Raw genomic sequence first — 27,541 nt, forward strand, 5'->3', positions numbered from 1 at the left:
GTTCATTCTAAATGTTTCCCCGCTTAATTCAAGCTGCTTCTGATGAATGGTTAAGACTAGCAGATGCGGCTAGAATGGAATATTGCTTAAGTTGTGTCGCCACGAGGTCAAGCACTTTGCCACACTATCACTATGTAAATGGTTAGGTCTCGACTATAGAAGTTTTTAGCTGTCTTCTCAGCTTGTAAAAGAAAAACATGAAAATCATAACTAAAAAAAGGAATATAAATGTGTATATATATGTATGTGTGTGTATATATTTATATTTCTTCAAAAGTTCGTCCACAAAGCAGAGGCGCAAACAAAGGCAAGTGGACCCAACCTGAATTGATGAGTCCTTTATTCAGCAAAACAGGCAGCGCACTGAAACATTTCCTTTTCAGTCAAATTAAAATGGCAGGACTACGAGTCCCAAAAGCACTCAGTAAATGTGACCCACTGGAGGGTGATAAAAGCAGCTGATGGGGGACACATGTTCTTCCGCTTCTGCCAATGCTGTTTCCCGTGAGCAAGGAGCAGGGCTCCGAAACGCGTAGGGATTGAAAAGGGAATGTTTCAGTGCGCTGCCTGTTTTGCTGAATAAAGGACTCTTCAATTCAGGTTGGGTCCGCTTGCCTTTGTGTGCCCCTCTGCTTTGTGGACAAACTTTGGAAGGATTGAACTGGCCGGTCCGGGCCGGAGAGGCAGCACCACCACTGAGAATGTTATGGACTGTGACTCAGATACGCTGGGTCCGTTTTGCAGGAAGACAAGCCATGCATGGATTTTAACAGGCATACGCACTGAAGGCTCCATTGGGAGTCTTTGTGACTATATTATGCTGATGGCAGAACCCACGAAGGGTCAAATCAAAACGGCAGGACTACGAGTCCCAGAAGCACTCATTAAGCGTGACCCATTTGAGGGTGATATAAGCAGCTGATTGGGGACACGTGTTCTTCAGCTTCTGCCAATGCTGTTTGAAAAGGAAATGTTTCAGTGCGCTGCCTGTTTTGCTGAATAAAGGACTCTTCAATTCAGGTTAGGTCCGCTTGCCTTTGTGTGCGCCTCTGCTTTGTGGACGAACTTTGGAAGAATATATATATATATATATATATATATATATATATATATATATATATATATATATATATATATATATATATACATACATATAATTGAGGAAAGCAGGAAACATATAGTGCCGCTGGTGTTGTTGAGTGCTCTATACATGAGCCGCTCTCCACCTAAACTTGAGAACTACCCATAATTCTCTGCTTCTTTTTTGCATAATTTATGTGGATGTGGTACTGTAAGCCTGAAAGGGTATTGTTTATATATATATACGTTATCATAGATCAAATAAGCATTTCGTATCATACGACTGGTCAGGACATACAGAAATTTAAAAAATGAATAGCAAGAATAAGACCCACATAAGTTGAATGCATTTTGAAGCTAAAAACATTTAAAAAACAAATGGTGGTAGGCCCTATTTCTCTATCAGCAATGACAGATTGGAGTTAAAGTGCTAGACCACAAAATGTGCAAATTTGCAATAAGAAACTGGGCCAGACACAATATAGCTAGCAGCATCCAGCCACACACTATTCTGGGGTTTATCTGAGCTCTGCTCTATCCTCAGCTGCTTTGATAAAGTTGGTGCGCCTCAGCCACACAGACAAAAGGAATCTGGAAACTGAGAAAACCATCAATCTGTTTAGGTCTGCATAGAGGATTATAAATGCCTCAAAATAAAGGCCAGTGCCCAAATTCCTACACAGGGGGACTAACCATGTAATCATTTGGGCACAGTACTCGGGGCAAAAGAACAATATGTGCGTCAATGATTCCGTAGCCTCTCTGCAGACTGGGTATAGGTCATCCCCAATAACATCTCTCGATCATGTACGCCAAAATTGCTTGGTCAGAAGAGTCCTGTGTCTAAACTGGATATACAGTTTGCGTGCCAAAGGAAGGGTGATTTCATCTATAGTTGGTTCATATCAGGGCAGGGGTTTGACATCAAGGAGGTCCCTTACCTTCTCTACTAGAGAGATTTATCTGCTAAGTAACACATTCTCAATAGATTCCTTTTAGCCTGATCTTATTCACTGTACATAGGTCTTTGGGAGAAGCCCAAAAGTCTTGGAGCCTCAATGTTTCCAAAAGCAGGCGTATAGAATTCAGCCAGAGAATTTTGCGCACACAACTTGTGGACATCACATTTCTCAGCTCCAATCGGGTGGAGGTTTACTCTGCCAAAGTCCATAGTTGATGCCAAAAAATAAGCATTGTACACTCAGTTTTCTGGGGAATACGCCTGTGGGCCAAGTCAAAACAAAGAGGGATCAAAGGAGTACTTGCCGGTAGGCCTGACAACGACTTGAGGAAACTATCCTCTACTGAAGTAAGTAAATGGATGCTGGCAGAACGCCAAAGTTCACAACCAGATAGGGCCGCACCTAGAGCTTTCATACTGTTTATTTATAAGGACGGTGCCATACTCCTAGATAACGTTTTCCTGTGGATTTTTAAAATGGAGGCTAAATAATGTGTTAGTGTTGCAAGCGATTTCTGGAGCTGCATTCCCCAATTTAAGTTTTGCTTGAGTCTCACATCCAAATAATCGAAGTAGTGTACCTGGTTGATTGTGTTGCTGCCCACTCTCATTTTCCTTGTCATACCTATTTGCCTGACTGAACCAAAGAACATAAAGTTTGTCTTGGAGCTATTTAGTTCCAACCTCCTCTTAGAACACAACATATTAAAATGCTTTAGAAGCTGTTGAAAGGAACAGGGTATTGTCCGCAAAGAGGATGGGTGCCAATATACACCCTTGTTGGACACCTCAATTTATACTGAAGGGCTCAGTCAATTGGCCGAGCTCACCCCACCTTAAAATTTGGCTTAAATACGTGTTAAGATAACCAAGACTTTATCTGGAAAGTCCATCTCCTCTGGGCCTTCCAGAGCTTAGCTCTGGGGACCAAATCAAAAGCAGCATGTAAATCGATGAAGGCAACAATGTTTGCCCCCATCATTGAGAACTGTCTTCTAGTAAATGCAAATAAAGCAAAAGACGCGGTCAGTTGAACTGACTTTTAAAACCCGCCTGGAAGTTCGATAATACTTTCTGATCTTCAGTCCACTCCATAGGATGAACAAATACCTTTTTGCAAAAGATTTTATGGAGGGCATCTAACAAGCTGATATGATGTTTCAGAGTAGCAGTGATGCTATCAATGATGTCCTAGAACATGCCATGAGTGATGTAATATGTGAGGTTTTTAGCAGTACATCCATGCCCTGCCCTGCCTCCTATATTTTTTTCAAACTTTGTTGTAGGACAGGAAGCTGAGTCCCAGAATCATAAAATGGCTGACATCACATCTTTGTTGATGTGGTGGCAGTCAATCAGATGTCATCTTGAGATTTATCGGGCCCGTGGATCCTCTGCGCTGCGAAATATACAACGTTTTTGAGGCTTGCGCCTTAACTTCTCAAAAATCTTACGGAAATGTGGCCCTATCTATACTCATTGGCAACCACCACTAGGTATTATAACTATAATTCTATAGCTATGAATCTATATCTATAGATCTATGTATATATATCTACATCTTATATATCTATACACATATACTTACACACACACAGAACTTACTGCTGATGCCTGGTCAGTATGAAAGAACAGCCAATTTTGTTAAAGAAACTGAGGCAGATGGAGGTAGAGAGCCAAACAGCTGGGACAGCGCAGGTACAGCCTTCGCCAGCTCCGCTACAACCTGCCCCAACACAGAGGCGACTGCCAAGTCGCCTGCCTTTATTTTTTTTTTTTTAAGTAAACCTTCTTCCTCCTACATGATGGGAGCTGTTTCAGAATAAGAAAAACAATGCTGCTGGCCCACCACGCTAAAAAACATGACGAACTGGTTGGTATTTTTTTGCTTTTAAAAGATGAACCTCAAAGTGATGCATGTTTTTGGAACATAAAAAACAATGTAACTATTGTGCATAGAGATTTAATTTATCACTGAATAGGGCGAATATATTTAGTTCTTTCCTGTCCACAACCATCATACTCAACAAAAAAATGCCCTAAATAAGGCACCTTCTACAATAACATTTATGTTGGTGGCGGTGCTGTCGGAATCATAGTTTTGCTCAACATCTACATGGAGAGAGAATAGAGGAATGAATGAATGAATGGATGGCATATCTATCAGTTTTGATGGATGTCCCAATTCTGCCTAACCCTAATGTCCCACAAGTGCTTTCCCAGGATCGGACCATTTCGGTCAAGTGGTAAAGCAATAATTAAAACGTGTATCTCCACGGATAGCAACTTAGCCATTAGATCACGTTTTCAGGGGCATATTTAAGGAGAATCCATTTACAAAGAACTCCTTGGCTCCTTTACCATCACAGTGTTGGGGTTGAGGGACAGAATCAGAGCAAAATTAAAACAGAGAGAGAGAGAGAGAGAGCGAGAGAGCGAGAGAGCGAGAGAGAGAGAGAGCGAGAGAGAGAGAGAGAGAGAGAGAGAGAGAGAGAGAGACGGAGAGGGAGAGGGAGACGGAGAGGGAGAGGGAGAGGGAGAGGGAGAGGGAGACGGAGAGGGAGACAGAGAGGGAGACAGAGAGGGAGACAGAGAGGGAGACAGAGAGGGAGACAGAGAGGGAGATTGGCATCCATTCTTTGTATTGATGTAATACTCAAGAGTCAGATCTACGGCACGACTAACAATGAAGTAAAAATATAAATAATTAAAGTGCACTCAAAGGAAAGATTTGGAGAATTTGATGCATTACTCTATCATAAACATGGCCAATATCCTGTCCGCCTTATTATAAGCACCAAAGGATTATAATGCACGTGTAACAAGCCAGTTAACAGCAACAAAGATTCTGGTAATTAATAATATTTTAAAAAGGCCTACTAATGTTTGTTTCACAATGTTTAGAGGTGAATCATACTGCATGGTGGCCACCAGGGGAAGATTACGCAGGACCCTGGTTTTTTTGTACCACCTTAAACAGTAGGGCTTCGTTCTGGGATCACTTAGAAGAAAAAGTCTCTCACTCTCAAAAGAAACAAGAAACGTGTAGCAAAACTAATAATGTGTCCTCCACAGAGTGATACCTTTATCACTATAGATGTCTCCCTCTGCTGAAGCTCACACAATCCAATCTCTTGTGAATTTGTTACTGAGACCTTGTGCTAGTGTGATAATATGTGGTGAAGAATCAGTTCCAACCATAGCAGCTGGAGGTTAGTAACAAGTGGATGAACTCATAAACCTGAACAATCATGACCCTCGCCATACACCCCTCTCCCTGCACATATACCACTGGCACAGGCTTTGCCACTCTTTTCTGTTTTATATGGCCCTGACAAACATGGCACCAGAGAAAACATTTAGGGCCCGATTCAAAGTGTGGCGGATGGGTACTCAGTCACAAACGTGATGGATGCTGCCCATCTTATTCCAAGAGCAAGGATGTAATGCATTTGTAATAAGGCGGAGGGGATATCCCTCACATTTGTGATGGAGAACCCATCCGCCAAACTCTAAATTAAGTGGGTAAACAGCAACAAAGGGTCTGGTAAAGAATGATATTCCCAGAAGCCCGGCAAACCTTGGCGAATACAAAAAAGGGAGAAGAGACTATCACTGCTGCAAGGGAAGAATCTATTTGAAGCACCATTAGGCATTGCCAAACACCAATGAATTTAGAAAGAAAAATCTAGGAAGAAGGGGAAGGTCTTTTAAAGATTTGCAATAAGTTTATTTAACTAAAACTCTGACTGGTCAAACAATACCTCTCCCATATGCATTATAAGTAACTGAGAGTTTGTCTTTGTGCATTTCACTGGAATGAACAAAACTGAAATCTACATTAATTCGCATTTTATTTTGATTTAATAACTTTTGCAGAGGACCGAATAGGGATCTTTTGAAGGACTCGGAGGTTAATCTAAATGTCATTTACACCCAGGTTTCGCACAGTGCCTTGCTTGTTAGGCACAGTAAGCATGGATACTGGACATATAGTAGGGCCAAAGGCGCGGCCCTGGCCCTGCACCTGCTGGACAGTGCTGCAGGCAGGGCCTGGTGGGTTCCAAGAGGTCGGCCAAAGAATAGCAATACATGATCAAATAACTCCACTGGAAGAACTTTGTGATGTTTCTGTGTGCAATTGAGATCACAAATGCCCCCTAACAGTAAACAGCATGCAGTTGGTGCTGATCTGTAGTGTCACACATTGCAATAACCAATTGTATGTTAAAATTAGGCCTGGGCGGTAAATTTCGTTCCGCTCGCGGAATTTGCGATATTTTGACATTTTCGCATTCCGCAGAGAGCGCGAAAAAATGTCAAAACTTTCGCAACCTGCCGCAAAACGGAAGTATTTTTCTTGTTTGCGCTTTAAAAATGCATTCTCGCGCACGCGATCGCGACTTACCGGGTCCCTGCGTTCGCCGGCAAGTTTTCCTATCCGTTCGCGCGCGCCACAAGATGTTGGATTGTTGGTAGCTGGTCGCGCTATCCCGCAAGAGATTGCGATCACGAACACGTCATTGCGATCGCGAACAGGAAATAAGCATCGCAAGCAAGATGGCCGCGCCCATTAGCAAGTTGGAGATATATTTCCCCGCAAGCACGCAAAAACACATCGCGAATGGGCGGGAAAATCAATCTCCGCATCTTCGCTAAAGTTTCACATGCTCGCGGAGATTTCGCGCAATTTCGCGATAGTTTGCGAAAGTCAATTTCGCAAATTCCTCCCACCCTTAGTTAAAATGGCCAAACAATTAACACAGCAATTATTGTACTGCACTTAAACAACAACCAGTCCTCATTGTAATTGCTGTACACGGTATCTGCCTGTCCAGATGCCAGAAGGTGTAGTCCTTCTTTCCTCACGACACACTGAGCTTATCCTGCTGCAGAATGCCCAACTGAACCAATTTTGCTATGAAACAATTTTTTATAGTTCTTTATTCTCTTGTTTTCCTTCATTTTAGGGGCTCTGTCTGGTAGTGTAGGCTCTTCATACACTTGAGTGGCCACGGGTCTTGCAGGTCTTACTCGGAATTCTACATGTATTCCTCAGGTCGGTCAGTTTGGTCATTATGGAAGGATCCACTTCTGGCTTGCGGGAGGATGTTACTTTCAAGAAGTTAATTTGTTAATAATTCCTTTAGATGGGGTGCTCTTCTAGTCTCATCTCTCCATCCCAGTGATAAACAGGATTTGTTTGTCGCACCCCAAACCCACCAAGAGTCCGGTCACTCTGACAGTGTTTTCCAAAAGCTTCACCCTACGGGCCTTTGCTAATTTCTCTTTGAGGCTGGCATCCATGTTCATTTCCACTGCTTTCAGAAGTGGCAGCGTTTCTTGATGGCCTCACTTACGGTCTTTCACAGCTTCTTTCAACTTTGCTCTACGCCAAGTTATTAACACTCTCACTTAGAGTGATTCATTTACTTTCCAGCTCCAATATGAACTTGTCATGGCCCCACGTTTTGCTACACATACACTTGAGATTCCACGACCACGTCCCTTTTTAGCTGATCCTGGGCTTAGGCTCTCAGCCTTTTGCTTCTTCCTTTAGCATTCTATCTGCCATTTTTGATTTGATATCAATCCCTTCGGGGCAAATTCCTCTAACTTTTTTTCTGTTGCAGGCACCAGGAGCCCAATATTAACCTATCTTCATCCTTTTGGTATCTGCTACCGTCAATGTTCCTTGTAGTCTCTCCATGCAGTCTAAGAGAGAGGAGACACCTTCCACAGGGTCAGCTATTAAGCTAGCCAATTCTCCTTGTTGGTGCCACACCATCGGGGACCAGAAGGATGCATATTTTTAATCTCCTTCCTCTATGTCATAGTCAACTGTGTTGGCTGCCATTTCTCTCAGAGGACATCAGCAAGTCTACGGGACCCTCTATAGGTCGGCCCACTTCTACTGCCAGGAAAGTCCCTTGTGCTTCCTCTTACCCTTTTCGCCAAACTGCTGATTTTATTCACTGAGAAATCAGCATTTTTGTTCAGCTAACTCAAGGTAGCATCACCATGGAGGTAAAGCGTGGCCTCGATTTCTGCACCCCCAGAATTCAGTGGCAATCCTCTGCTCATCTGGGGCTTTGTCCACTTCTCTTTTTATATTGTCCGTTTGCTGTCCAGCTGCTGCGCTCCACCCATGGTGAGACCATCAAACCTTGATAGTGCAACTGTCCTCAAGTAACCTGAGGGCCTGCGTCAGCACTGGCCAGAGAATAAAGGATGCTGTTAGGCCTTTTGGACTTTAGTTAAAACGTGTAAGCAGCTTGCGACCACCCTTGGTCAGCACTATATCGTCCCATTTTAGAAAAAACAAACTGAACCTGCGGTCATCTCCCAGGATGCCAGTAAGCATCAAATGCAAACCTTTCCAGCGAAGAAATGCTAATCCTATTTGCAGCATGGGACAAATAAAATTGACTTTACAAATTAGAAATTCTAACTTGGTGTTTTTCTGATAAGAAATTAAGTTCTCATTGTATCACTCATAAAAAAGTGCAACTTTTTCTTTCAAGAGCCACTCATTGTAGTTAGCAAACAGTGTCCACAAGGAACTTATTTCGATTAACACGTTTTCAATAAGGAGTACAATATTTATATACTCATAACTGATTCAATCAGAAAAAAAACAAAGATAAGAAGAAAATTATCTCAAATCATTTGAAAAATTAATTGAAAAATTAAAGATTTTTTTTTTTTTAAATCAGTAACCTGGAAAATTATTTACTTCAGCCGAAGTAAATATGATTTATTTTATGAATAACAATTTCCTCACAAAAACAGTTTGGTCACAGATTTTTGTTACTACAGGCACAATTGTAGAAAGTGAAAGAGTGAACCCAGTGAAGTGGTCATAGCCTTCAAGGTGAAAAATAAGCGAATAAAGATTCAAAGAAAGGTCTTAAAAACAATGAGAGGCATTCAACAATAACATAAATCTTTCTTGCTCTCTCTTGGTTTGTGTCGACGGCGTTTCAACCCACATTGGGTAAGACCGTCTCTTCAGGACAATTATCTGGGAACTAATGTTAGTCTCGTATTTCCACAGTTTTCTACCTTGAACCACTGATCGAAACAGGGTATAGGAGGGACTTAATCAATTCAATCCAGCGTATGTAGTTCGTCTCTTTCACTTGCTTACTGCAAAATACCCAGTTCACAGGGACATATGGGTTGCTCTTGTGTTTGTTAATACTCATTGTAGCTAAGCAGTGTTCTTACGGCAATTATAAACAAATTGAAGGATATTTTTGAGGCCATTCCTTAGGGTAGTTATAACTATATCGCTTTGCACATAGTTATTGCATCCGAGTTACAAGCTCACTGTTGAGTACCACTGTCAACAAATTCCTTATGTTCAACTTTCTTTCTGCACTTCATAATTCCAACAGGCACCGCTGTGAGTTCAACAATCAGCACTACAGACTGGGCGACACCTCAAGATTGATGGGGTAACTGAATATATTAAACGTCCCAGTGGTGGGCACAGGGTGGCCTCTGTTCCTCCTCTCCCCAGACCCCCCTTTTCTGTACATGGCTTCTTTCCCTTTATTGCCCCTGCAGCCCTGTTCATGGCAGACCCGCCCTGAGCCTGCCCCACTGTCTCCTCGGCTTCCCCAAGCACGGATTCTTGTGTTCCTCCAGCCCCTCCCCCTTGCACACAGGGCCAATATACACATTGTCGAAGATTAATGGCCTTCGTGCGCTGCGTCTACTAAAATGGATTGCTCTGGTTCAATGTACTGGTTTCACCCCGACAAGTACATATCTGGGCGGGAGAGGATTATACATTAATGGCGTTTTGCCTTTCTAGACCCTTTTTTCCTGGCTGAGATTTCCCATACCCCTTCACGAGGCACTAATTTTCATTTTTTTTCATGCTGAACCACAGCAGATTTACTGCCAAAAGAGTTTCACTTGAAAACGTCCAATGTTTTTGTAGTCGATGTTTTGCAAATTCATTCTTTGCTAATCACCGGTTTCGATTAAACATTTTATTAGGCTGAGTTCTGTTTGGCTGCAGTCAACTTGTACGGCCAGGGTTTTGATTGTTAAACACAAATAAATGTTTTTTTTTTTTATATACACCACACATGTGGAATTGCTCACTCGCCGCGTGTAGCCTGGAACTGGATGGACTGCGTCGTGGTTTCATTTTACACAGCCGATAGCTGACAGACTTGGTTCTGCTACCACTGTATAAAAGCAGAAAAAGTCCCTACACAGCCTCACTTCCGGGCTTTTCACCCCATCATTTCAAATAAAATTAGCAAAGCAAACGCAATCCATCTACTGAAGCCAAACCAAGCGCGTTAAAAAACAGATAAAGTAGAAAGAAATTCCAATTGGCCAACAGAATGCACGTGCTGAAACGAGAGGTATTGCTTCTAGGAAGTCCAGTGTCGATGTCTATCGACGTCATGTGTTCCTCCTTTGCCAACACGTGCTTTTATACCACCAGGCCTGCTTCTGTGAGCAGCTGTTCCTCTGGATGAAATATAACCTACAAAAGGCTCCCTTGTGCAAGGCCAGGCTCCTTGTTACAAAGGAAAGCGCAGGAAATGAATTTAGACAATGACGTCATGCTCAGTTGACTACAGGATACTAGGCAGGGTATTGCGGAAGGTTACAAATAACTATGTATTTAACGCATTGTGTACCACTTCTGGTTTCTAGGCACTGACAACAGGTGTTAATCACTACACATCAATGGGACGTATTTTGTCTACCAATGAAGGATGAAAAGCGGAGTGGGTGGGATTAGAACCTGTGATCTCCAAGCTGCACAAAGATCTCGGCAATGGATGCGTTAGTCCACTGGGCTATCTTACTGGGACAATTAAGGAGAGGGTAATGTCACCAAACTGAAGAGCTTAAAACAACTCTGAAACGGCAAGTTTGTTGTTTCTTCACACTGCTTGTGGTTTTCCCTCAAACATCTCAACCCTGTTAGTCAAATATGTCCAGACCTGGAAGAGGTTTTGAATGGTATTTAAAGAAGGGGAGGAAGTCTGCAACTACTGTTGACTAAGCATTGTTTACGATGTCAAGGCGACAGTTTTAGAAACCATATAAATATTTTTCATGTGTCATACTCTAGGCTACATGTGATTTTTACATGTGACCGCCGTTCCAAACAGTCATCTGCTGCAGGAGGCTTTGAGAGGAGTTTATTTTCCAAAACACAAGAACCAATGAAGGCTGCAGATAAATGAGATTGTGTGGCAGAAGAAAAGTCACTTACAAAAATATCATTCCATTCTTACCTTCAATGGGAGATTTTTTGAAAATTATATTTAGGACAAAACATTTCTGTCAGACACTATGGGCCTGATTACGATGTCGGTCGGAAAACCTCCACCCGACAGTTGGATTCTCCTAGACCGTGTCGGAACCCATCATCTTGAAACATTTCCAACCGACCGATTACGATGCTCGTGGTCGAAGGGGAACCGTTCGGTTAATCCAAATCAGTTCCGCACGGCATTCAGAGAATCTGAGTCAGTGGGAGCAGATTCGTACAGCTCAATGGACAGATTTCCGACTAACCGATGACGGATTCCAACAGCCTTTCCAACTCTGTCGGTCCGACACGATAAGGCTGTCGGAAACTGAATTTGGCACCCCTAGCAGGCCCCACTTCATCCTGAGTCTCACGGTTTGGGGTTGAGTGGGTACCAAAGGGACCCACCTGTAAAACCATGCACAGTGTGGCAGGCATCATGGAGTGCCCGCGACAGGATGCAAGGTTTTCCGCAGACACCAATTTTCCCCCTAGGAGCCTGTGTTGTTGGTCGGAACACAGGCTCCCATTGAAGTCAATGGAAGTTCTTCCGTACGGTGTTCGGAAGCATCATAATCGGTTGGGCGGAACTGCCGACCTTTAGTCGGTCGGAACCGAATCTGACAAGGAGTTGGGTGGTTTAGTTTCCGACCAACATGGTACTCAGACCATATGTTGGTGACAACATTGCAATACTCACAATGAATAAACTTGAGGAACATATAATAAGTGGTCAGATAGCAGGTCAGATACCTACTCCACTTTGTTTTCTTTCCTGTTGTGTGCATTTCTCATCTCTCTGTGTTTGACCAGAAACAATTTGAAACAAAGTTTTAGTTTTATATTTCTTGTGCTGTAATTCTGATCACTTTGTTAGCAATCCAGTTATTTGCTGTCTCCAGACATGCTGCTGTTCTACAAAAAATAATTGAGTCAAAAAAGAATTTGGGCAAAAAGAAGTGATTTCCAAAATTAAATCACAAGAACTACAAATCAGTGTTTGGATTCATGACCCAGCGGAGTCAGGTAAGGGAACTGGAACAAGTGAAGACCTCGCTTAGAGGATCTTAGGGCCTACGGTTCTGTTACTATCAACTTGCTATAATTACTTTACCATCAAAATTGGTGTAGAAGCTGCTGTTCTATTCTATCGAGATTCACACCAATTCCTGCAATGCTATCTGAAATCCTCATTAAAAACACACAACACAACACTCTCTGCTATCCCTGCTTCTATGAAAAGGACAGCCTGCTTAAGGCATTGGCTTCCTTGCACTGGGAGTAATGGTATTTTTGCCTGCTCGCATGTGCACATTCACCTAAATAGAAGTGCAAAAGGGCTGGTCGGCCAATGCTTTTTTCATTCCATTTTGTGTCCCTTTTACTTTTTATTCATACTTGTGTGTTTAAAATACGTCTTTAAATTAAAGTAAAGCCAAAAGTGCATTTTCTTTGTATCAGTTAGAATCAAATTTTCCTGTGATACGCATTAAAACTATGACGGATTTCTCTTTTAAGTGCACTTTCCTGCTAGCAAGCATTCATACTGCTTTACTAACATGCAATAATTATTTTTTTAACACATTTTTAACAGAAGCATACGGCCGCCATGATTTAGGTGGTAATTTGTTTTCGTTTTCTTTTTACCTTGAGGTATATGTTTGCAATATGGTCTTAAAAAAAGTCTGTCATGGCCAGCCTGACTTATTTCCTTTGCCAATGCTTGTTCAATAATGCAGATGTCAATTGGGGTGGACACTGACCTCTACTTTAAAGAAAATGAGGGCTCTGTGCAATCAGCGGTCACTCTCTGGGAGGCTTTTAAGACTGTGATACGTGACAAAGCCCAAAATATATTAGCCCGCAAAAAACGGCGGGTACTTCAGGAGACACTGGTGCTGGAAAGCAGGCTGATAAAACTTGAAAAGGGGAGTGTCCCTCCTGTGAATGAACATACCCTCCGTCAAATAGACATTACTAAACTGGAATACAAAGCGCTCATTACTAACGAGACTCAGGCACATCAACTCGCAGTCCAGCATAGACTGTATGAGACTGGAGACCGAGCGGGTAAATTGTTAGCGTGGTTGGGCAGGAAGGAGAAAGAGTCGAGGTGGGTCTCGTCTATCAAAGAACAGGGCGGTGTTTATACTGCGCCTCAAGAGATTGTGGAGGCGTTTGCTCGATACTATTCAAAGCTTTATGCAGCCCAGACGCAAGCCACCAAGATGCAAATAGCTCAATACCTTGAGAAGGTTGAACTCCCCTGTCTGCCCCCCGATGAGAGGGACAGGCTTGATGAGGACATCACTCTGGCAGAGGTCACAGAGGCCATTGGTCGTCTAAAAGCTGGGAAAACCCCGGGTCCTAATGGCCTTCCGGGGACATTTTTTAAGGCGTACAGTTCCTTGCTGGCTCTGCACTTACTTAAGATGTTTATGGCCGCTAAAGAGGAAGGGGTTTTACCGGTAGATCTTAGACTAGCGACAGTGGTGGTGATTCCTAAAGAAGAGAAACCCTCAGATGAGTGTGGGTCATATCGACCCATCTCGCTCTTAAAGATAGAAACTAAGATCCTGGCCACTGTTCTGGCGACACGCCTTGTATCCATTATCACCTCCCTGATACATAGGGACCAGACGGGCTTCATGCCGAAACGTGCCACACGTTACAACCTACGACGAGTAGCCAATTGGATGGATGAGGTCAGAGACCGAGAGGAGGCTCATCTGCTACTCTCCCTGGATACGGAAAAAGTGTTCAACACCATCCATTGGCCCTTCAAGAGACACACTTTAGAGACATTTGGCTATGAACCGGGATTCCAGGAATGGGTGGCCTTGTTATATAATGCGCCTGAGGCCGGGTTAGGGTCAACGGGGCTCTTTCCAAGAGCTGGCCGATTCGGCAGGGGACTAGGCAGGGTTGCCCGCTTTTCCCCAAACTGTTTGCACTTATTTTGGAACCCCTGGCTTGGGTTGTTAGGGCCTCACCGGGGCTGAGTGGCTTTGTGGATGATTCCCGACAGATAGTGGAGGAACGCATATCGTTATATGCAGATGATATTTTGCTGTACGTGACAAATCTGACGGAGACTCTCCCTCAAATCCTGCGTATAGTTGAAGACTATGGCTATCATGCGGAATGTAGGATTAATTGGACCAAGTCTACCCTATACCCAGTGGGAGGGATGGTAGAAACTCGGACTTTCCCTAGCTGCTTCCATTGGTCCCCAGAGGGCTTTACCTACCTTGGTCTTTACCTTACTGTGGACCTGAACATCAGCCTGGTCCGCAACATTAGGCGGGTTTTCTCCAACTTTCAAAAAGATTCTAAAAGATGGCGGAAGCTTCAACCTAACCATTATGGGAAGAGCTACCATGTTTAAAATGGTAATGCTCCCACAGTTGCTCTCCGTACTGCAAAATACTTACATTAGGATTACGGATCTGATATTTAGAGGCATTGATAGTGAGCTCCGCTTACTCCTCTGGGATGGGGCCCAGCCACGTACTGCACTTTCAACACTGCAGCGGAATCCCTATAATGGGGGTTTGGCTCAACCAGACATTAAATCATATTATAGAGCGGCTCATCTTATTGCCATTAATGAATAGATCTATGCATCTGGGGATCATCCGACATATAGGCTCGAAAGACTGCAGTTTAGGGACCATACCCATCTACACTATCTTTATGGAGGTAAGGGATGTAGTAGACTGCTCCAGGCGACCCAGAGGAGGATGGAGGCATGGAAGAGCGCAGAGCGACAAATAAGGTGGGATCAAAAATGCAGCAGGGAAACCCCACTGTGGGAGGGGACTAGGCTAAAGGAGATTAGAAAGCTCTGTGGCTTTGGGCATTGGGATCTAATAGGGATCTCTAAAATAGGTGATGTCCTGGACCATGGTGTGTTGGCCTCTTTGCACACGCTCCAAGCTAGATATCAACTACATAACACTCAGACATACGTGTATCTTCGTTTGCAACATGCTTGGGTGGCGGAGGGGTTAGATGGGACGTCGCTACCGGAATATGCCCCATTAGAAGGTGGTCTTCTCAAGGAGGAAATCCAGAATAAAGCTATTTAATTTACCTACAAAACATTACTTAATAACATGCCCGATAAATTGGGTCCTCTTCATGCAAAGTGGGAAAAGGTCACCGGTGGGTTGGGGGACATAAACTGGGAGGCCGCTCTCATGCATCCATGTGAAGTGGCAATCAAATTAAGGTTACGGCTCATTCAGTACAAAATACTACACCGCGCATATTTTGATAGAGCCAAACTGCATGCAATAGGAAGAGCCGAGAGCCCGAAGTGTCTTCGATGTCACACTGAGCCTGGGACGTTTATACATACCCTTTGGGGGTGCACTGAAATACAAGCCTATTGGGGATCGAATGTGGGGGAGCTTAATCATATACTGGGAGTCAAAATAGAACTGGAGCCACGGTTTCTCCTTTTGGGAATTTCGACAGAGGTAGACATCCCAAGGTGCAAACTTGTTTTAGCTAATCTGGAGTTGGTAGTAGCTAAACGAGATATAGCTAAATACTGGGGGGCAGCACAAATACCTACCATTAATGAATGGAGGGCGAGTCTTGACTTGTACATGGTGGCCGAATGGGTGACATAAGGCCCGGGGCTGTCCTGAAAAGTTCCGGAAAATATGGGCCCCATGGATTAAATACTATGGTCTGGAGGTGTAGGGAGATGGAGAGGAAGGGACTTTGTCATCCACAGGACCCGGGTAGAGCCTTGACTGCTGTAATGTTTGTTCCAAGTATGTGGAGCCATGAGAACTGTATCACTGACTCGGATTCCTCTGTGCGCATGGTCCGCTCCCACGCATGTTTAGATTCCACCGAGATAGTCTCATATGCTTACCTTACATGGCTAATGTGGAATGCTACGCAATGTGTAATGTGCATTCATGCTTTGTTTTATGTTTTGTTTGACTATTAAATATAAAATAAAATAAATGTATAAAAAAAAATAATGCAGTTGTCCGTCTGGGAAAAAAAAGTACTTAAATGGTTAAAGCAGTTACTAAAATTGCCCAAAGATAAATGGATGGACAGAAGTGATGGATGCTTAACCCAACCAAGTTTGAAATTGTAATTGTTCATTAAGACTCCTCTGTAGCCTTTAAGTACAACACAGGTAGCTTTGATCCTTTCAGTCAGGGAGCATCCCCTATGGAACCTTCTTAGAACGTGAACATGCACTTAGAAAATCTACCATCATCAGACATTTCCCAAGAGGCTCAAGGTCTTGGATCGTAGCATTAAGTTGAGCATCTGTGGGGTGCTAGTACATTAACCAGTGCATAATGGCCATTGACGGCATGTATTTCCATTTACAAGAAACATAATAAGCTCACCTCCAACCTGTTTCTCATATTGCAAGCCCATTCATTCCAAGGTAATGTTAAGCAACATATTTCAGGCCAGACTGTTTTTAAACTCATTGCCCATTTCCACTGAAGCCACAACATTATGACCACTGTTAGGTTTGTCTTTGCTGTCTAGTTATATTGGCTCTCTTTGGTCTGTGCCATGCATTTTTCAAGTGGCGACTGCCCGCCTGCTGTCTGTAGGTGGTTCCTATTTAACATCTTTTCTGTGAAGAAAACTGTAGGTTTCCCCAGAGAGCCTCTAAGTCTAAGGCATGACCTAAATGTAGAAACACACATGCTTTGGAACTGCTAACCCAGACTACTGCACATGTGAGCGGCTACCAACTCCATCATCTCTGGCGAACTACGTAGGCTTCAGTACTTCTCTACGCATAGGATTCCAGATACAGCTATTGCTAGCCTATCAGGTGCCCTCAATCTATCTGATATGTAGATATATCAACTCAAAAACCAGATTCAGCCCACCAGCTGAGCCTCGCCACCCTTTAGTTATGAGTGGTAACACATCTTCTATATTTGCTTCTCGAATCTCTCTGCAGCCCTCACAACAATCCACTGGACTCTTGCAAGGTGTTAGTTAAGTATTTGGAAACTTCTAGGTCACTTCATAAATTCAATCTAATAAATCTATACGCTGGGGTGCTGGTTAAGACCCTCACACATCTCGTTCCTAAAGATTTCCACTTAAATATATAGCCTTACATGTTTAATCTCCCCTCCCTTCCTCTAACTAACTACTTTTCAAGTTCTTTCAATCCTTTCTCGCATTTCTACTCCTTTTTATGTACCGACTCCGTTCTACGTCTGAGGGCCGTCTACAAAGGGCTTAGCTTTCTTCCTTCAAGTACTTTTACGAAGTTGCTGAAAATAGCACAAAAAATGCTGTGGCCGACTTCTGATCCCACAGGCAGAATGGAGATCCAAAAGGCTTTGAATAAGTGAAGGAGTCAGGGAGAGAAAAAAGATGGATGAAAGTGAGAGGCGGGGTTTATAGGCCAGTTTTTTAAATATACAAAGAGGGACATTTAAAGTGAAAAAAACAGGAACCTTGTCGGCCTTTTGGGTGATATGCAGGGACGGGGGAAAATTTAGGAGAACACAAAAAAATATTGTAACCTTTCTGGCTCCAACACTAGGGAGTTATCTTCTGAAAACACGGGATCCTTCTGCCCACGCAAAGCACATTTCTTTCAATGCTGGGCCATTACTCACAAAATGAGCTGGTGTTTTCATAGCCTGCTCGACACCTCCAGTGAAATAATACTGCAGCCAAATGTCAAACCTCCCAGTTACAAGCTAAATGATTTGTAGGGCTGGGCAACCACTATTCTTCAAGCTGAGGAAATCTGAACACAGCTCTGTGTCTAAAATGAAATACAGAATCAGACTCTAGTCGAAATTATTCTCACTTAATCAGGCAAGGTCAGGCAATCCTGCCCCCCTTGTCCCTAAAAGAGCACCGAAGTAAGCCATCTCTTCGCATCACTTTTTAGGCCGAAATTAGGTTCAGGTAACTTGTTGAAAACTCATCAGCATTTGCCTTGAAAGCTCAGTAACTTTATCAAATGGTATACTTGAAATGTACGACTGGGCAGATGTTTTTACTGCACTCTCCACTTATTGCAATTTTTCTAAAGTTCCATTCCGACTTTCAACTCAATCACAAAAGATTACGAGGTATAAATACAGACGCACAACATTGCAGACTTTATACTCATTGATTGCTAATGTCCAGATTTCAGGCGGGGTGGTGTTTTATTAACAGTCTCTAAATGTTCCTGTATGATTAATGTGATTGTTGGAAACATTTTCGTCATGAAATTCAAGGGATGTTTAAATATTTGTGTATACGACTGCAATAAGAGCTTGATTTCGTAAATTATTCTGGGATGGAGGGGAAGTAGAGAAATAATAATTTATACTCTTTTATATTGCCTTTATCCAAAGCATTATATGCTCATGTGCGTACACACAAACACGCGTCTAAATATACACATTGATTTATTTACAGAACTTTTTGTTTTTATAGAATAAACGGGGAATTATTCTTGACAGTTATCAAATCGGCAACTCATGAGATGCACCGATGCTACAACCTGTGACCTCTTACAAACAGCAAATCAGTACGCACGTGTACTGATGCTACAACTTGTACAATCCCACAAACAGGCAACCAAGAACGCTCAAACAGGTGACCAAGAACGCATAAACAGGCGACCCAGAAGTTACCAATGCTACAACTTGTGCAATTCCACAAACAGGCAACCAAGAACGCACTAACAGGCGATCAAGAACGCATAAACAGGCGACCCAGAAGTTACCGATGCTACAACTTGTGCAATTCCACACAAAGGCAAACCAGAACGCACATGCAGGCGATCCATAAGTTACACTGATGGTCCACCTTGTACAAAAAACAGGCACACAAACAGGAGCCCAGACGTTACAGCTTGTGCAATCTCACAAAAAGGTGACTCAAAATTTACTGATGCTACAACTTGTGCGATCACACAAACAGGCGACCCAGAAGTTACTGATGCTACAACTTGTGCCCCCCACACAAACAGCAAATCAGAGCGCACATGCAAGCGATCCATAAGTTACACTGATGGTCCACCTTGTACAAAAAACAGGCACACAAACAGGAACTCAGACGTTACTGATGCAACAGCTTGTGCAATCCCACTAACAGGTGACTCAAAATTTACTGATGCCACAACTTGTGCAATCACACAAACAGGTGACCAAGAACACAAACAGGCGACCCAGAAGTTACTGATGCTACAACTTGTGTCACCACACAAACAGGCAAATCAGAAAGCACATGCACGTGATCCATAAGTTACACTGATAGAACACCTTGTAAATACAAACGTACAAACAAACACACAAACAAGAGAATAGGCGTTGTTGATGCCACAGCTTGTGCAATCCCACAAACAGGCAACCAAGAACGCACAAACAGGTAACCAAGAACGCATAAACAGGCGACCGAGAAGTTACCGATGTTACAGCTTGTGCAATCACAAAAACAGGTGACCCCATCGCATAAACAGGCAGCCAAGAACGCCTAAACAGGAAACTAGAACGCATAACCAGGCAACCAAGAACGCATAACCAGGCAACCAAGAACGCATAACCAAGCAGCCAAGAACGCATAAACAGATGACCAAGAACATATAAGCAGGCGACCCAGAAGTTACTGATGCTACACTTTGTGCAAGCGCACAGATATGCAACACAGTTGTCACTGATGCAACAACATATGCAGTCACACAAACAGTCAAGTGATGCAGTGAGGAATAGCTTTGAAGATGGAACATTTTGTTGACAAACGGTATTGTTTACCAATGACATATCTAGTCGCCTCTTCGCTGAAAGACGCATTTACCTGCTGCACTGGAGTGTATCTAACCGTGTGGGAATAGTCATAGTTGTCAATAATCTCGAAGTCCTTCACCGCATCCCCATCTGATGGGCCGCTGAACTTTACATCCACGGGGGCCTTCCCGGCACCTTTGGTGTAGACGGTGAAATGGGTCGGCTTCCCGTTTTCGACGCCTGGATTGAGACACAAAGCAAAGCACGTCAACATATTGGATGCAAGCAACTGGTGCTCTGTTCAATCCGCACATTAAGGTATGAGAAAGGCGTCTGTGCTGCCCATCACTGAAAACACACATAGCAAGTGCATCTCGAAAAGATTGCAATGCGCCCATAAATAGTCTTCTCCGCGTCCGTTGCCCTCACCGTTAAGTTTGTGTTCACAGGAAACACAATCCAAGCGGTGCTCTGTTGCAGCATGTACTGCGCAGATGTACCTGTTCCAAAACAATATTTTTCTATCAACACACTGAAATAAGATCTTACCGGTTTTGCTCAGCCCGGGACCTTCAGCTTTCACCTTGCTGGCGTCGTGAGAAGGGTCCACTTTGACCCGGAAGGGGCTGGATGGAATTTCCTGCATTACAAAAAAAAAATAGTTCAGTCTGCCAAGCTGGGCACAGGTTCAGAATTTACCTGCCAGCGTCTATTTTAAGGCTGAGATGAAGTATCCTGTTTCATACTGGTCTGCCTCATCTTCCTATTAAAACGAGCTTGGGATAGTTTGCCAACCGCCTACAGGGATTCATGATCACATTAAATAAATGCGTTCGCCCTTAGAAATTCTAGTTGTGCAACACATCTCTCTAAAGTTACCCAAATCAATCTGTGAGTAGTTTATCCAACCCAATTAGCTTATTTCAATTCTGGTAACTGTAGGCTCGGCTAAATGAGTGCAGGCAGTTACAGGTGCTGCTCATCAGCATTCTGTTTGGGACGCGGGATTTTTTTTTCCCCTTCACTTTCTTGCTTTTATACAGAACAAGAGAGAAAGATATGAAAGGGAGAAAAAATGAAGAAGAGAAAGATAGGAAAAATATAAAGGGAGAAAGCAGTGATGAAAAAGAACACACACGAGTGAAATAAAAAGACCGGAAACAGGGCGATAGAAGAAGAAATATTCAGTAGAATCAAAACTAAATAGCCAAGGTATTTTGCAACCGTGTCATTCAGCAAGGACTTCGGTGCCCTGTTAAGCAAAGCATTGGGCCTATAAACTTAATTATTCATTTATTTACCCTCTTTTAATGCTAAATGCAAAGAAAGAACCTGGTTTGGACAGGATACTCATGCAGGGGCCTGGGTAACCAGAGAAGACTTGGTCTCATTTGTCATGCAAAATAAGCATGGTAAGTAAAAACTGTGACCTTCACAACCAACACACTAATATTACAAACCTGGGTTGCAAAGAGCACTTTGATGGTGTATCGCCCAGCACCTGGTGGCATGTACTTCACGGTAAAAGTGTCATTGGCATTGGGGATGATGTCAAAGTCTATATCTTCTTCGCGATCGCTTATGACACGTGCTTCACACTTGATACCAACACTCACATCCCCTAAGAAGAACACAAAACATGAATAAATGGCTCAACACAGTCACTGGAAATTACAAATGTTAGCAATCCATAATGTGCAAAAGGAGAAAAGAATCTCAAAAGTGTGTAGAGTGAAAATTTGATATTTCAATCACTAATTTCTTTTACATTTACAGAATTTTTATGATTGTGCTACTGATTACATAAACTACAGATCTTTTAAATCAGGGCCGGGCAGCCCTTTAATCCCAAAGGACGTGTGGGCTGGAGGCCTGAGGGCCTACTTTGGAAATTCCAGGGTCACGGCAGTGGCCTCTGTCACTTTCCCTGCTCCTTAAGCAGGGGCGTCTCCTCTGCAATGGCGGAGGAGACACCCCACTGGCTCAAAACCAGCAGCAAAAAAATAAAACCATATTTCATTATTGTTTTATTTTTAAGCCTCTGGCACAGCCAGCGTCTGCAGGGAGGGCTGGGACCGAGACATGGGAGGGGGGGAGGAAGAGTGATAGGTGCACTCCCTAAGTGCTCATGTGTGTTTGGCCGGTCGTCTCAGGCAGACCAGAACACACATGTGCACTTAGGTTTCTCTAACCCGGCTGCATTGAACAGCCGGGTTAGAAAAACTGTGAGAAGTTGGCCTGGCATATGCTGTTCACTAATTATAGTGGGCACCTTGCACCAGTCCAAACGACCCTTATTGATGATTAGTTTAAAGACAACCTTTATTGAAAGCTATCCTAGTGGTAGCTATGGACAGTAGCCTTCAGGCTAAGTCTCGAAGGAATGTAAAGCAGCTTGTTTTACCAGATCAGAACCTCCTGAATGACCAAATGTAAGGAGAACCACAAAAGAGATATATAAAATATATGTATTTATTACTAAACACTCTACTAACCTCTTTATGAGATTAGAGCACAAAACACATAATATTAAATCACTAGAACGACAGTAAATAGCACAATACACAGGGGGAAACCAAACCATATACTAAGAAAGTGGTATAACAACCACGACTTAACTAGACACAGTGCCTAGAGCACGTAAAGCCGCTGGGACCCCAAGGTACCACCCAAAGTAGTGACACAGGGGACCCACGGAGGATGGGTGCAGTGTGTGAACACAGGCGCGAGCTCCGTACAATCGTAAGGGAAAGTCGAGTTTGGAATTTTAAATATTAGGACACTTCAGAGAGGACTTTAAGCAAACCCTTTAAAACATAGAAGGTTCTAAGGCCAGCACCCTTGTTACCTAGCCCAGAGGAGCCGGTGCAAAGGGGTCAAGTGATGTCGGAAACCTTCGTCGTTTTCAATGGCGTGATGCGGAAAAGTGCTGATGCCGGGAAGATGAAGTGTCCGGTGGGATCCAAGCCTGGATCCAAGATGAGGAGAACCTGAAAGCAGGGGGTACAGAGTCTGGGTCACTTCAGGGCAACCAGGAGCACGATAGGCGAATGCCCACCGATGTCGGGTGCTTCAGGTGAGATCACGCGATGCTTGACTCTGCAGCCACAGGGACCAGGAGACGTCTGCGATGACCAAAGTCCGGAGGTGAGCTGTCCCACGAAGGATGTCGAGTGCTGGGGGGTCAGTGTCCGGATCGAACACCAACAAGCCTTGGCAACTGCAACCCACGCGGGCAGAGGAAATAAGCTTCAGTGAGGACCAGCAAGGTCCTAGTGACTCTCCAAGCTATGTGGAGCAACCAGGAAAGCCCACGGAAAGTCAAAGTTACCTTCACAGGGACCCACAGGCCAATTGACCAGGGATCGCGAAGGGACCTCGAGCTGAATCAAGAAATACCAGCCCGCATTGGAACACTCAGAGTGTAGGCCGGAAATCTTCGGTGGAAATACTGTCAGGGTTCCTACTTTATACCCAAGGAAGGGGTGGGACAAACTCTGGGTACCCACCTATGGGAGGGTCATGGCAGAGGGGTGGCTACACCCATGTCCTTTGTCCAGTTTCGAGCAGGAGCCAATTGCTCCTGCAACAAGTTCGAACTGGACTATGCACAGGGACACCAAATGTGCCCCAAGTGCAGACTTCAAAGAATTCTCAGAGTGCACCCACCCAGCCCCAATACACTAAATCCTGTCTGGGAGGTGATCACACCTCCCTGTGACAGGAAACCTATTGTCAGGCCTTCCCCTGCTCGAGCTTGGCTCAGCAGCAGGAGGGCAGACTCGTGTCTGTGGCTGGCAGCATCCATTTTGTGATGCCCAGGTCGATAAAGCTGGTACCGGGTAGCCCGGTGTGTCACATAAGTCCCTCTAGAAGGGTGGAATCATACCTCACACACCAGTTACTGGTGTGGAGGTATGATTCCAAGGTGTTTGACACCAAACACAAGATGTTTCTAAGCAGCCGTTTTAAAGTTAGCATTTACCGCGAGGTTATAATACACTTAAATATATATAGTTGGCTGCATCACAGATTAGCAGGATCCCAGTCAGACTAGTCAAAAACCAGCAAAACACCAGGAAAAAGTGGGGGTAACCATGCAGTCAGATTCCACCTTCCTACAGAAACCCCTCAGACTCCCTGACCTGAGTGGAGCATCGTTCCTGTCCGCTCAGGCCAATCAGTGTGGGGATTAGACAGGGAGTCTGTGGCTTAGTCACAGTGTCTGCTGGGACACGGAAGACCCAGCACCAAGGCGCAATGCGGGAGGCAGCCGGTAAGTTTAACTTTTTAAGAAAACATTTATTATTATTATTGTCCCTATTTGGCCCTGCTACCCCTTCCGCTCTCCCCCATGCCTCATCTCACTACTTTTTGTATGTGGCGGCCGTGGTTAAATGCAGCAGGGAGCCTACAAGAGAAAGAGAGGGAGGTTAAGGGAAGGTAGAGAGAAAGCTATTAGAATGGGAGAAGAGAGAGAGAGGAAAGAAGGGGAGAGAAAGAGTGACTGGATGGATGGAAAGCTAGAGAGCGAGGGAGCGTTGTTGGTTTCAGCATATCTTTCCATGGCAGCTTTTGGATCCCCATGCCGGCCCTGTTTAAAACTCCTGAACTTCACTGCACTAATGTCCTGAAAAATAGTGATCACAAGGCACATCCCTTTACGGCACAAGTGAGATTAATTTAACTTGCCCATATTCGGAAAAGAAAAACCGAAATCAATGCATGTAAAAATATGTTCAGTTATGTAGCAGGTAGATGGGAAAACGCAATATAGTCAAGAGGATGGGGAAATATTCTGATGTGGAGTAGGGTACCCCAAGAGCACACAATAGTGTCAGTTTAGTTGGAGCGCCTGGATACCCTCATGGGGTAGCCGCGCTCTACAAATACAATAACTTATATAACATAAGAGGAACAGAGCGGGCTCATTTTTTTTTTCTTGAGGCAGAGGATACTTTATAGGAAGACAATTATTCTGCTCAGCCAGGCCCAGGTGGGGGCGGAGTCTTGCAGAGATGTTAGTATTCAAGGCTTGTTGAGCTCCATGGGTCTGCAAGGAAGGCTGGTGGTTCTAGGCTCTGTCTTTACAACTTGGCTGTGTCCACAGGTCCCTGTGAACATTGTTTTCATGGGCCAGGCTTCTTGTCAGCAAGGCCGCCTGCGCACACTGACCATTCACATGGCTGGCTCTGCACTTCACTTCCTCATGTGCAGCAGTATTTATTTATTTATCTAGATGCCTTATGAAACACTCCACTTCGCATCATGGCTGCTTCAGAGTGATGCTCATTTTGGATTGGACATCTGTGAATGTGGCGAAGAAGGGCATCCAATCATGAATGAGGGCTTTAACACGATCCCATAATTCTCACTCCCGGCCTACAATTTCGTTATCTAGTCAAATTACCGGCAAACTGCTTCTGACTTTAAGAGTTTCCTTAGGTGCAGACTCTTGAGTTCTGAGTTTGACATTTCTGAACATATTTGAGGTCCCTTTCTGGATATGGGGCGAGTGAGCTGTTAGTTCATAGATGGACTATGTCTGGCCCAATTTGAAAAGATAGATTGGTAGGATGGGAAAGATGATGCCTCACTTTCCCAGGTGTTGGACAGTCAAAGATTAGAAATACCTTTCCTTATCATTCCAAACCATAGCAGTTACCAGAGAGCCTGTGCCCCTTGGCAGCTTTAATAACTTTGTTTGGACCTGGCTAGGGGTTGTTACCTTTTGTGTTATAGATCTTTAACAGGCTGTGGTTGTCTGCAATTTCCACAAACTCTTTCCCTCACCGTTTTAAAAGATGCTCTCCTGCGAAGGTGGGAGCTGAGGGACGAGAGAGCGAGGCAGCTTTTGTGGGAGCAGCAGTCAAGGTGAGAGAGAGGAAAAGAGAGAAGAAAGAGGGCAAGAAAAAGCTTGCTGTGAAGTACACACTGTAGGCCTCACAGTCCAGCATCTTTCGCAAACGCTAATTTCACTTGGTTAAGTCATAGGAGTAGTTTGAAATGAACATATTCCCATCGGGCTGTACTCATAAACAAATCAGTCTAAATACTGTAATTATTGAAAGGAACAGTCATACGTTTCAATTTACGGTACATCATATGCCTTGAAATATAACAGATTTAGTTTTTTACCTTCTCCTGCCTCTGTACAATCAACTGTAAAATGAGTGGGCTCATTGGCTTTCAAGCCTGTCCTCTCCACTCCTGGTCCAAAGACTTTAACCTTTTGAGGGTGACTTCCTTGTCCAATGTTGACCTGATTGGAGACAAAACAAGCATGCATTATAAAGCATTCCCAGGGCGTAGCCTACAAAACACACTTTAATTGGGAATTTTGCTGACAAACCAATGTTCCTGTATACCGACTCCTCTAGGTTGCTTAATAGTAGATGAAACAAAGTTTTGTCTGCTTAAAGTTGTGCCATGCTTTATATCCTGAGAGATGGCTTTAGGGGGCCCATTTCTGAAACCAGAAGAATGGGGCCTTAAAATCACATCTCACACACGAGAATCAGCACAGGGTTACGAAAATGACCACCTGTGCACATTTTGCGACATCTTTAACTATTTTATCAACAAATCTCTTCCCCAATGATGGTACAAACTCTTTTTAGGAGGAGGTAAGTGGACCCTATCTTTCTGTCCACCCACTCCTTGGGGACTAGCATGTGGACTGAGCCACATCCTTATGCTATTATTAGCAATGTCATCAGCAACACAAGATTTTCAGAAGCGCATTTGCAGGGCTTCAAGGATGAAAGAACTGGGGGGGTCTCTCAAAGAGGTGTGGCCGATGTAATTAGGGCACAGCTTAAAACATGTAAGCTAAAAATATGTGCTTAGCATTGTGTGCTGCCCGACTGGTATTGTGCTGCTTTTGTCATTGCATCCAGATCTATAATACAACAAGTAACATTACACCTAAAACAAGCCAGGTGTATTGACTTTGCCAATGGTTGTTAGTTCCATATGATAAATAACCAACAACTATGGCTTCGTTGTATAGAATATTGAGGGCAAAAATGGAGAGCCTGATAGGGACCCGTCTCGAATCCTGCTTTTTAGAACTGCCGGTGCTAAGCACCAGCAGGACCCTGCCCCCTTAAAGCCCTGTGCATTCGTATCTAGGGTGCCCAACTTTGCTTCTGAACTGAATGAATGCTGCAGTAGGCGGGGAGAGATCTCTGCTAAGCACGTTTAAAAAAAAATTGTATTCTTTTTATTATTATTATTAAACAAATCGAGGGAGAAGAGGGCTTGAAAAAATAACAATAAATTTTATCGTTATCAAGGTCCAGCATACATGCCCTAGCAATAGTGAAAACAGAAGGTATGCAGTTCCTAGTGTTAACGCAAGGTGTGACAGAATAACAAGTGGGTCGCACAGTGGTGACAGGAAACTATAGTGAGAAGCAGGAGTAAAGGTTACTCCTTATTTGGAAAAGAAGACCCTCACAC

The 27,541-nt window shown here is 43.7% G+C and overlaps 1 protein-coding gene across 4 annotated transcripts in view; it reads right to left on the reverse strand.

Annotated features, from left to right (window-relative positions):
- The window catches only part of FLNB (filamin B), a 446,441-nt gene that overhangs the window by 157,988 nt on the left and 260,912 nt on the right, over positions 1 to 27,541 (reverse strand). For all 4 annotated transcript variants that reach the window (XM_085624763.1, XM_085624762.1, XM_085624761.1 and 1 more), the window contains exons 15-18: positions 26,216 to 26,339; positions 21,538 to 21,698; positions 20,627 to 20,717; positions 20,148 to 20,317 (exon numbers count right to left, since the gene is read on the reverse strand). In XM_085624763.1, coding sequence (XP_085480889.1) covers positions 20,148 to 20,317; positions 20,627 to 20,717; positions 21,538 to 21,698; positions 26,216 to 26,339 — 546 coding nt within the window. The remainder of the gene's footprint in view (positions 1 to 20,147; positions 20,318 to 20,626; positions 20,718 to 21,537; positions 21,699 to 26,215; positions 26,340 to 27,541) is intronic.

Source organism: Triturus cristatus, chromosome 9, assembly GCF_964204655.1.
Source record: "Triturus cristatus chromosome 9, aTriCri1.1, whole genome shotgun sequence".
Taxonomy (NCBI): Eukaryota; Metazoa; Chordata; class Amphibia; order Caudata; family Salamandridae; genus Triturus; species Triturus cristatus.